This window comes from Eptatretus burgeri, chromosome 10 (genome assembly GCF_056783735.1).
Source record: "Eptatretus burgeri isolate ZD-2024b chromosome 10, Ebu_testis_v1, whole genome shotgun sequence".
Taxonomy (NCBI): Eukaryota; Metazoa; Chordata; class Myxini; order Myxiniformes; family Myxinidae; genus Eptatretus; species Eptatretus burgeri.
This window is the reverse complement of record NC_140970.1, coordinates 28,352,315-28,363,877: the sequence shown is the minus strand read 5'-3', so window position 1 is coordinate 28,363,877 and position 11,563 is coordinate 28,352,315. Positions and strand designations below refer to the sequence as shown.

Below are 11,563 nucleotides of genomic sequence, written 5' to 3'. Positions count from 1 at the left end.
TCTATAAAAGGACGGGTCGCGAAGCCGCTCGTGTCATTCCTGCCCGTCATTTCTGCTCGCCGCTCCAGTCTGTTCATCCTGGGCTGGTGGTTGTCTTTCCTGCACTGCGTTCCCATCTGCTTGTGGATTTCAGTGCCAGCTCCAGATCCAGATCCATTTCAAGTGCCAGTTTCTGTCATCATTCTTGCTCGCCGCTCCTGTCTGCTTGTGCTGGCCTGGGTTTGACAACCTACCAATTTGCCTGCTGACTCCGCCCCTCCCCACCCACTGGCTTCTGACTCCGCCACTCCCCACCCACTGGCTTCTGACTCCGCCACTCCCCACCCACTGGCTTCTGACTCCGCCACTCCCCACCCACTGGCTTCTGACTCCGCCACTCCCCACCCACTGGCTTCTGACTCCGCCACTCCCCACCCACTGGCTTCTGACTCCGCCACTCCCCACCCACTGGCTTCTGACTCCGCCACTCCCCACCCACTGGCTTCTGACTCCGCCACTCCCCACCCACTGGCTTCTGACTCCGCCACTCCCCACCCACTGGCTTATGTCTCCGCCACTCCCCACCCACTGGCTTCTGACTCCGCCCCTCCCCACCCACTGGCTTCTGACTCCGCCCCTCCCCACCCACTGGCTTCTGACTCCGCCCCTCCCCACCCACTGGCTTCTGACTCCGCCCCTCCCCACCCACTGGCTTCTGACTCCGCCCCTCCCCACCCACTGGCTTCTGACTCCGCCCCTCCCCACCCACTGGCTTCTGACTCCGCCCCTCCCCACCCACTGGCTTCTGACTCCGCCCCTCCCCACCCACTGGCTTCTGACTCCGCCCCTCCCCACCCACTGGCTTCTGACTCCGCCCCTCCCCACCCACTGGCTTCTGACTCCGCCCCTCCCCACCCACTGGCTTCTGACTCCACCCCTCCCCACTGGCTTCTGACTCCACCCCTCCCCACTGGCTTCTGACTCCACCCCTCCCCACTGGCTTCTGACTGTTATACACCACAATAAAAGCTATATTCACTGTACCACATATCTTTCCTCGCCTGCCTGTTCATAAATGATTTGTAGAAATGTTCCCAGCTCGTTTTTGTCTTTTCTTTCATTGATCCAGCATGGTCCGTATCCTAACAGAGCTGGGACTTTATTCCCAACGATCTGTTCCTTTCAGCCCGTACGTCCTTGGCAGTGTCGCTCGGCTGCATCTGATCCAGTTCGGACAAGGCGTTACAATCGGGCGAGGGCGTGTCCCCCGGTAATTAGATCACGTGATTAATTAGGTAACCTGGTTAACCCATAGACAGAGAACCCCAGGTCACATGATTGATTATTGGCGTTCACGGTCGATTAGCGACCCACCGCGTCACGGAATTATCAGTGTGCGAAAGCCTGCAATTCCAGGGAGTCTGGTGGGAACTCAATATAGCTTTGCCACCCTGGTCGTCTTCTCCCTGACCCCCGGCCCACAACTATATATATATATATATACACATATACATACATATATATACATATATATATACATATATATGTGTATCTTGTTATGGGCCGGAGGGTCGGCCGCCAACCGACCGCTCTGAACGGAGCCGCAAGTCGAGTCGGCCCGACCGATCGCCCAGAATATAGATCGCCGCCCGGATAAGTCCGAGCGACGGGTCCTTGTACAAGAACCGAAATACACCAATGGGCTGATCATGTGGGGTAGGCTCGATTGCCAATCTTCAATGTACCTAAATACCCACGTGATCCAACTACCAGGGTATTCCACCCTCGACGGAACAAACCGCTGAGGCGAGCCTGTCCCGTGCGCGATTCCGAGCGGCTTAATCGCCGAGACCCGTCGGTCCAAATGTCCCCCTTTTACGGCAAACCAACGGTTCTCCAACTCCCAACACACGAAATGCTCAGTCAATGAAAGAATCGACGCGACGAGCTGAAAACATTTAACAATTGGGGTATTTATTAATAATCATGGGGAACAAGGGAAGCACGTAAGAGCAGAACTATACCGACTTTACGAAATGCGATGCAAACATTTACAGCACAAAAAGCACTTAACAATTTCCCACTTAGACGGGCCCACGGACACACGTGCGCACACACACACACCCAAAAAATTGTGGCAGAGGCCTTTAATAATGAGCTCCAGCTGGAAGGACAGGTGAGCTGAAACCCAGAACCTATCTCGAACCTCTCCACCTTGTGTGGTCTTCAAGTTGTTCGGACCCGGGCTCCAGCGAGAGCGAGCTGGACCCAATCGCCTTGAGCTGCGATCCTTCCCGAGCTCCCGCGAATCCTCCCGTGCTTCTCAACACGTGCTGGTGAGACGAGGCGCCGATCCTTCCCGTCGATGTGTCGCTCCTTCCCGTCAATGCGCCGCTTCCACCAAGGACCACCTCCAAGAAGAGGTCGATGAGTCGCACCAAGCCAGGAACCAAAATGGAGAACAAAGAGCTCCACGAACCAAGAAGAAGAAGAAGCCACCACTCACAGCTCAAGCCGAGCAATCGGCTCAACTCTCTCCCAAACAAAGCAGCTCGAAGCAAAAAGCTCTCCCAAGCCAAGCAGAAGCCGAAGCTCACTGAACCACCAAAGCAAAAAGCCTCCTCCCGAGCCAGGCCTCAGCCGAAGCTCACTAAGCCAGCCGAAGCAAAAAGCTTCCGAAGGCCTCAACCCTAACCCAAGCCAAACAGGACCCGAAGGTCTGCTGAACGGCTACTCTCTGCCGAAGAAAAAAAGCTTACTACTCCAATTCCGAACATGAACAAAGAAAAAGATCTCCTCTTATCCTTCTCCCGCCCTACCCCCGCTTCCGGCGTGACTCATGACTCATGCCCTCGTGCTCCATCCTCCGCTCAGCCACGGGTGGGAGGGAGTTGTTGACACGAGTCACGGGACGGCAGGGTTCTTCTTGCTCTTCGCAGAAGAGGGGGAGGGATGTCTCCATTGTTCATTCCCTAACTATTAAATAGATCCGCAGCGCATCTAATCGATTTCTGAACATTTAAACAATGGAAGGTGAGCTATCTTGGGAACAAGCACTTATCGACATAGTTGACTAAAGGAACCTGTATGTTGTGTGCAATCTAATTCCAAATTCATAATATATATTTAAATATTTCACATTCTCTTGTAGAAAGATACAAAAGTAACAAAGCAAAAGGTGGAAGGGACCACCACCACAAGCACGAATAATTCGACACCATTAATTCCCACCTTTATGTGGGTTCAGCCGACCGCTAACTTCTCTCCGATCTCTGCCTTCTGTTCAACCCCAACAGCCGAAGACCGATTTTATCAAAGTCCTTAACGGATGCGGCTTGGCATAATGTTCGACTGGAAGAGTTTTAATGAAGAATTTGTAATTTGCTCAGAGAGCTAGTGATATTGTGGCAGGGCCGGGTATCGGCGATGAGCACGACCACCAGAGGGAGCAGTAGAGTCGGCTAACCGATCACCCGGAATGTATAGGTCGTCACCCTGGTAACTCCGGAGCCGACGGGTCCCTTATTGGACTGAAGTTCACCAATATTTTGACGGCGTGAGGTAGGGTCCACTTTTCAAACTCCAATTTACCTAAGTACTCACGCCATCCAACGACTGGTGAAATCACCCTCGACGATGCTCGTACGGAACACGCTAGCGTACTCGAACCGTGTGACCTGAGCGGATGGTCACCGAGCTTTCCTCGGTCCAAATGTCCCTTTACAGCGGCAACAGCCTGGCTAATTCTCCAACACGTACTCCCATGTTAAACCAATAAAAGAAACACAAAAACGAACTGATACATTTAACACATGGGTTTATTTATAATAGGTGGGGAAGGAGGGGAGCACGTAAGAAGCAGAGTTATCACGACGAAGAGAAATGAAATGCAAATAATGTACAAGGCACTTAACAGTTGCTACTTAAAGACGGGCCCACACACAGAAGTGGACCCCAATGGTCTTTATTGAAGTCTTCCAGCTCGAGGAAAAGGAGCTGGAGACCAGAGCCTGCACTTGGACCTGTCCACCTCGTGTGGTCTTCGACGATCCGGCTCGACGGGGCTCAAACGCGCAACAAGATTCCGCTCCAAGCACCAGGAACGAAGGAAAAGCGTCGGTTGCCAGGTGAACGAGACGAGAGACGACCTGAGCACTACCAAGCCGACCAGACCAGACATGTCGATCTCCAGCACCTCAAACCCGATCACCGCCAAGCCGACCAGACCAGACCAGACGAGTCGATCTCCAGCACCTCAAACCCGATCACCACCAAGCTGACCAGACCAGACGAGTCGATCTCCGGCACATCGAACCCGATCACTGCCAAGCCGACCAGACCAGACAAGTCGATCTCCGGCACCTCGAAACCGATCGCCCAACCCTGACGCTGACGTTCACACTGACGCTGACCTGACGTTCACCCCTGATGCTGATGCTCTTTCCAAGGCCCTGGCGTTTCTTATATGGCATTCCTCCTGCAGGATGGGGTGTCGTGGGGAGGATCACCGTTGGAGACATCTTGCCTCCCATTGGTCCGGGGTTCATGAGAAAGTTGGTCTGTGGTGTCTCACGCTTCCCATTGGTCGAGGGTTCGTGAGAAAGTCGATGTCTGTGGTGTCTCACGCCTCCCATTGGTCGAGGGGAACATTCCATCTCTCTGGGGCAGAGTCGGAGCTCTGGTGGCCGAAGAAACTCCGCCCATGTACGTGTTTAATGGTGCCGATGGATGATGGTGGGCCGAGAAATGAAGGAGGATGTCGTTGTTGTCGTAATTGATGTAACAACAGGTTTGACTATAAAGTAATTCACAGTGCACGTACAATTATTCACCCATTAAACAAAGGACGGGACCATAACTGAAAACACGTACTTACCGATATAACTGATCTAAAGGACCTGTATGTTGAGTGCGATAGGTTTCCAAATCCGCAACAATATTATGGCTGCTCTTCATGAAAGGCACTGTGGGGTCTAACGTCCATCAACTAATGCTAGCAGACTGGACACCAGGCTTATTGTCCATCATAAGGACGGCGCACAATGATGTAACCACCTGCCAGCGAAGCAACAATCCGACAGTTTTATAGACAGGTGAGAAATTGAACCCAGGCTGAAAAGCTCAAAGGTAAGTGCACTAACTCTGCAACATCCTGTCTGACAAATATGGGAAGGGAAGCACTCAGTTCAAATGTGGAATTGAAAAACGTACCAAGCACTCGGCTGACGTCATCGCAATTTTGTCCGATCTCGTGCAGCCAACGCTTCACGTTGACAAAAGATTCGGCACTTGTGACATCATAGACCACGATGACTCCATGTGTTCCACGATAATAGCTTTGTGGGTTAAAGAGACAGGGGAGAGAGAGAGAAGGGAGTAATATTTTGCAATTACAGCAAAGTGGTGACTCCTCCCACTCGACTCAGCTTCTCAAAGATACTTGATATCAAGAGTAGACAGACATGCAGACACCACTCCAGATGTGAAAAAGATGGTCAAGCAAGGAATACACACGTTGAAGTGATCGTTCGAAACCGTTCCTGTCCAGCCGTGTCCCAGATCTGTAGCTTCACCCTCTCTCCATCCATCTCCACCGTTCGTATCTTAAAATCCACTCCAATCGTGGTGATGTAACTGCCTGTGTGAAAGCAAATATTGTTCAACCGTGATGAGTAAAAGCAGCACACCGTTTTTGAATATACCACATTGATGTGAAACTAATGACAACAAAAGAAGCTTGATGAGAACATTCCTAAGTTTTTCCTTTTCAAATTGATAAGTGTCAAGAATGAGGGAACACGATGACAGCAACACGATCGTGAATCTTACGGAGCAACAGAAATATGGCAAATGGAAGCAAGCCAGGAGGACACTTGGAGCCCTCATGACTGTGCTCTATAAACACCACAATCCAATCCATCATCTCCCAAACACATACATTTGTCATCCCCACACTGAAAAACGGGATATTGTAATCAGCTATATCTGCCTATCGATTCACTAAAGTATGAAACGGTTGTGCAGAAATTCAAAGTTGGTAGTTATGATCACCACTTGGCAGGGAGGTGCGATCGTATCTTATTTGGCTCTGCCCCCCCCCCCCCACCGCCATTGACAAATGACACAAGAAAGTGGGTTGAATTGTCAAAGATGGACCAGACCGTTGATGAACTGCCTGACTTGTTCCTGAAGGAACAATTTATTGGTGCGTGCCCAAAAGATTTGTGTGTTCATCTACATGAGAGGGCATCACAATATTGAGAGTTAGTTATTGGATTCGTGATATAGGCTAGATATCCCTTATTGTCGGGTTTTCCGTGTGTGTGTGTGTGTGTGTGTGTGTGTGTGTGTGTGTGTGTGTGTGTGTGTGTGTGTGTGTGTGTGTGTGTGTGTGTGTGTGTGTGTGTGTGTGTGTGTGTGTGTGTGTGTGTGTGTGTGTGTGTGTGTGTGTGTGTGTGTGTGTGTGTGTGTGTGTATCTCTGCAAAGCGAGGGTCCACAGCATGAACTAGCAAACCGATTTCGATGAAACTTTGCCAACAGGTGCCATATGGTCTGGGAATGTGCGCGTTTGAATTTCGTTGCCAAGCAACCACCTGTTGCTGTGCAGCGGCCGAAAAACCGCGTACAGTATTTTCAATAGTTGTCCTTCAGTTTTGAATGGAGAGAAACGAGACTTCGGAATTAAACACTTCGAGATATTTAGAAAATTTTGCTCGAGCCGATTTTTGATTGAGGTTTTATTTTTCAAATGGTAGTCCTTCAAAAATCGGGTGTCTATTTACCGTCATTTAAGGTGTGTAGACAGTGTTTGTAAGGAACGATACCGTCGCTCCACCTTCGATCTCTCCTCGATCCAAACGTTATTGACCAAAGTGAAAAGGATCCAAAATAAATGGAATCACTGGCATTTCTGTCTTTGTGGATTTATATGTTTATTTATTTACCGAAAACGATTCCACAATCCACACCCCACCTTCAATTATTTATTTATTTTCTGAAAACGATTCCACGATGCACACCCCACCTTAAATTATTGATTTATTTACCGAAAACAATTCCATGATCCACACACCACCTCCAATTAATTACTTATTTACCGAAAACGATTCCACGATCCACACACCACATTCAATTATTTATTTACCGAAAAGGATTCCATGACCCACACACCACCTCTAATTATTTATTATTTAAAGTGGGAGTAGCCTAGGAAATTGGGCGTGGCTTATGAAAAATATTGTGTGGCTCAGGAGGTGTGGTCAAACAAGAGCATTGAGAGAAGTTTATCGGGGTGTGTGTGTGTGTGTGTGTGTGTGTGTGTGTGTGTGTGTGTGTGTGTGTGTGTGTGTGTGTGTGTGTGTGTGTGTGTGTGTGTGTGTGTGTGTGTGTGTGTGTGTGTGTGTGTGTGTGTGTGTGTGTGTGTGTGTGTGTGTGTGTGTGTGTGTGTGTGTCTGCAACGCAAGGCTCCAAAGCACAAACCAGCAAACCGATTATTTTTCAAATGGTAATCCTTCAAAAATAGGGTGTCTATTTACCGTCATTTTTTCTGAGGAGTGCCAGTTGGCAAAATACACAATAGGAAAAATCTTGCCAGGCAGAGGAACAATTGTATGTGAACCAATAAGTCTTGGCAATGAATCTTCGTCGGTGGATCGGTCAGAATGAAAAGCATCGTATCCAGCGCTTCGATCCTAGCGAATCCCTCGTCGCCCAACGGCTTGTTATTTAACGATTCAGCATACTCCGCCCCTCACTCTCCCCGATGCTCTCTCTCCCCCCAACGGACCTCCGCCCGTCTCTCCCCGCCCCCCCGACGGACCTCCGCCCGTCTCTCCCCGCCCCCCCGACGGACCTCCGCCCGTCTCTCCCCCCCCCGACGGACCTCCGCCCGTCTCTCCCCGCCCCCCGACGGACCTCCGCCCGTCTCTCCCCGCCCCCGACGGACCTCCGCCCGTCTCTCCCCGCCCCCCGACGGACCTCCGCCCGTCTCTCCCCGCCCCCGACGGACCTCCGCCCGTCTCTCCCCGCCCCCGACGGACCTCCGCCCGTCTCTCCCCGCCCCCGACGGACCTCCGCCCGTCTCTCCCCGCCCCCCCGACGGACCTCCGCCCGTCTCTCCCCGCCCCGATGGACCTCCGCCCGTCTCTCCCCGCCCCCCCCGACGGACCTCCGCCCGTCTCTCCCCGCCCCCCGACGGACCTCCGCCCGTCTCTCCCCGCCCCCCCCGACGGACCTCCGCCCGTCTCTTCCCCCCCCGACGGACCTCCGCCCGTCTCTCCCCCCCCCCCCGAAGGTGGAGAAGGTAGACTGAGATGAACAAAAAAGGGATGCAGGTAACAGAGGGTTGGGGAGAACGCAAGAGGTGGACAAGATGGATATATAAAAGCAACATTTTGGGAGTGGTTTAACAGATGTAGAAAATATCATCGCTTTGGATAGAGGATGACCTGAGATGGTGGTAAACAGCTGTCTTGAAGACTGGCAGGGAAGAACGAGATCGAAGAGTGTGGAAGGTGGTTCCACAGGCAGGAAGAGAGAGGAATAAATGAGTGCAAGTGAGCAGTGATTCTGGACGAAGGCAGTTTCACTCTGAGAAGGAGGGGGGCTTTGCTGGTGAAACTGTTAAATTCCAGAACCACTGCTCACCCCCAACTCATTTATTCCCCTCTTTTCTCTGGAAAACACAATAAAACTAGAAGGGCACTCAGTAGAGCGCATACCTCCGCTATGCAATGCCCGATCCACGAGAACACATTAGGCCCAATACATTTTTGAAATATCATACTATAATATCATTTTTGGCCCTCGTTCTCAGTGGTAAATAATCAATCACTTTTAAAATTCTAGTCGTCGGATCCAGATCTTCACCAATATCGAATCAGTTAGCCCTTGTCACACACCCAACCTGTCCACGAAGTTTTGTCCGAATCCGTCCACAAATTTTTGAGATATCGTGCTATATATCGTTTTTGGCCCTATCTCTCAATGGTGAAGAATCACTTTAAAAAATTTGGTACTTGGATCCAGATCCAGATCTTCACCAAAATCTAAACAGTTCATCCTTGTCACACATCCAACCTGCCCACAGAATTTCACCCGGATTCATGCACAACTGAGACATCCTGCAATCAGACAGAAAGGGGTGAAAACAACCTCCTTCACCTTCAGTGGCATAGGTAATTACCAGGTAATCGGCTACAAACATTATTGCAACCTCGAGCGATACATAATACACCACACCTCACACAAAATCATTTCTTAAAAACGAAAAAAAAAAAAAAAGACAAGTATAAGGAGCACCGACTCCCAACAAACACCACCAGTAACTGAAACTGGAAGGCCACCAGAGAATACAAAAAAAAAATGAGTAGCCGAGAGCTCCAAAGCCCTCAACCTTTGTTGAGGGGAAATATGAGCTACACAGCTGTAAGTGAAGTTTTAGCTTTATGCCACTAACAATGGGTGGGACAGGGTAGGATGGACTAAGTTGCTCAGATGGCAAAGTTTAACTGGCAAAGCACTCGAAGCATCTTCCAGGCTGTCAGATGTGGTGGCTGTCAATCATGGCCAGTTTAAAGAAGTGCTTTTGAAGAAGTGCGATTTAACTGAAAGCGGGTATCGGACAGGGTTTTAGAGTGTCGAGTCAGTTTGGAGAGAACCCGAAGCAATTCATAGTTGGGTTGACAAATTACTTGAGAAAGTAGATTGAATTGTCAAACATGGACCAGACCTTTGATGAACTGTCTGAATTGTTCTTGAAGGAACAAACCAAAAAATTTATTTGTTAATCTGCTTGAGAGGCTATCACAGTATTGAGAGTGAGCCAAGATTGCAGATTTTCCCAAATCAGGAAAAAGAACCTCCTAACTATTCAGCACACCCGCGCCCCACCACACTCCCCGGCACACCCGCGCCCCACCACACTCCCCGGCACACCCGCGCCCCACCACACTCCCCGGCACACCCGCGCCCCACCACACTCCCCGGCACACCCGCGCCCCACCACACTCCCCGGCACACCCGCGCCCCACCACACTCCCCGGCACACCCGCGCCCCACCACACTCCCCGGCACACCCGCGCCCCACCACACTCCCCGGCACACCCGCGCCCCACCACACTCCCCGGCACACCCGCGCCCCACCACACTCCCCGGCACACCCGCGCCCCACCACACTCCCCGGCACACCCGCGCCCCACCACACTCCCCGGCACACCCGCGCCCCACCACACTCCCCCCGGTACACCCGCGCCCCCCGGTACACCCGCGCCCCCCACTCTCCCCGGTACACCCGCGCCCCCCACTCTCCCCGGTACACCCGCGCCCCCCACTCTCCCCGGTACACCCGCGCCCCCCACTCTCCCCGGTACACCCGCGCCCCCCCCCTCATTACTATCACCATCACACCACCCACTCCTCGCAGCAGATCCAAGTGCTCACCTGAAAACGTGTTATCAGCAAACCTCAATAGTAAACTGCTCTTGCCCACACCTGAGGGAAGAAGGAAACATGAGATCACCTCACACTCCCCCCCGGTTGTTCATTATAAACTTATAACAACAGATTCACACGGTGATGATGTCCCTTTTTAGTACACACACATATATATATATATATATATATATATATATATATATATATATATATATATATATATATATATATATATATATACATATATATATATATATACATATATATACATATATACATATATATATATATATATATATATATATATACATATATACATATATATATACATACATATATACATATATATATATATACATATATATATACATACATATATATATACATACATATATATATATATACATACATATACATATATATATATATATACATACATATACATATACATATACATATACATATATATATATTACCATCACTGTACCAAACGATGCTCCCATCGAACCGCTCAATGAAAAATTCTCATTCCACGACGACAGTTTATCGAACAATGACGAGTTCCTCTGAACCCCGGGCCCGCCCGGTACACACTCACCACTGTCCCCAATGATGAGAAGCTTGAACAGATGATCGTACTCCTTCGCCATGATGGCCAAGGGCCGGGGCAGAGCGCGAAAAATACAAACGCTCGAATGGAACCGCAGCCGAGGAGAGGAATAAAAAGAAAACAAAAAAAAATAAGGGAGGGAAGGAGGAAATAAAGGAGAGAAAAAAAAGAAGAAGATAGTAGAACAGATGGTGAGGCGTCGACCACAAAGGTGATTGTGCGCGTGCGCGTGCGCGTCCGGCCGGCAGAACGGCTCGATTTGTCTCATCTTATCCTGTCTCGTCTTGCGGTGGAATATCAAGAACCCATTCGAAATCTGCGCAACACCTTGATGTGTTTACATGATTTATCGGTTCTTTTAAAATACTAAAAATCGAATTTTACAACACAATGCGGTCCGAGGAATGGTGATTATACACCGCCCAATTTGGGTGTCTGAGGGAGGTGCGACGGACGTCGTGCGTCTCGGCTTCCAGGAGGCGTGTGACAAGGTCCCACATCGGAGCTTGTTGATTAAGGGTTGGGCTTGTGGAGTGGCT

At 50.2% G+C, this 11,563-nt stretch overlaps 1 protein-coding gene across 2 annotated transcripts in view; it reads right to left on the bottom strand.

Annotated features, from left to right (window-relative positions):
- Positions 1-11,298, bottom strand: part of LOC147018172 (ras-related protein Rab-35-like) — a 63,383-nt gene extending 52,085 nt beyond the window's left edge. Inside the window, exons 1-4 of one of the 2 annotated variants that reach the window (XM_085897596.1) lie at positions 11,013-11,298; positions 10,421-10,471; positions 5,494-5,617; positions 5,191-5,315 (exon numbers count right to left, since the gene is read on the bottom strand). In XM_085897596.1, coding sequence (XP_085753722.1) covers positions 5,191-5,315; positions 5,494-5,617; positions 10,421-10,471; positions 11,013-11,292 — 580 coding nt within the window. In that variant the 5' untranslated portion in view covers positions 11,293-11,298. The remainder of the gene's footprint in view (positions 1-5,190; positions 5,316-5,493; positions 5,618-10,420; positions 10,472-11,012) is intronic. The other variant, XM_085897597.1, reaches the window with a different exon arrangement.
- Between the last annotated feature and the right edge of the window lie 265 nt (positions 11,299-11,563).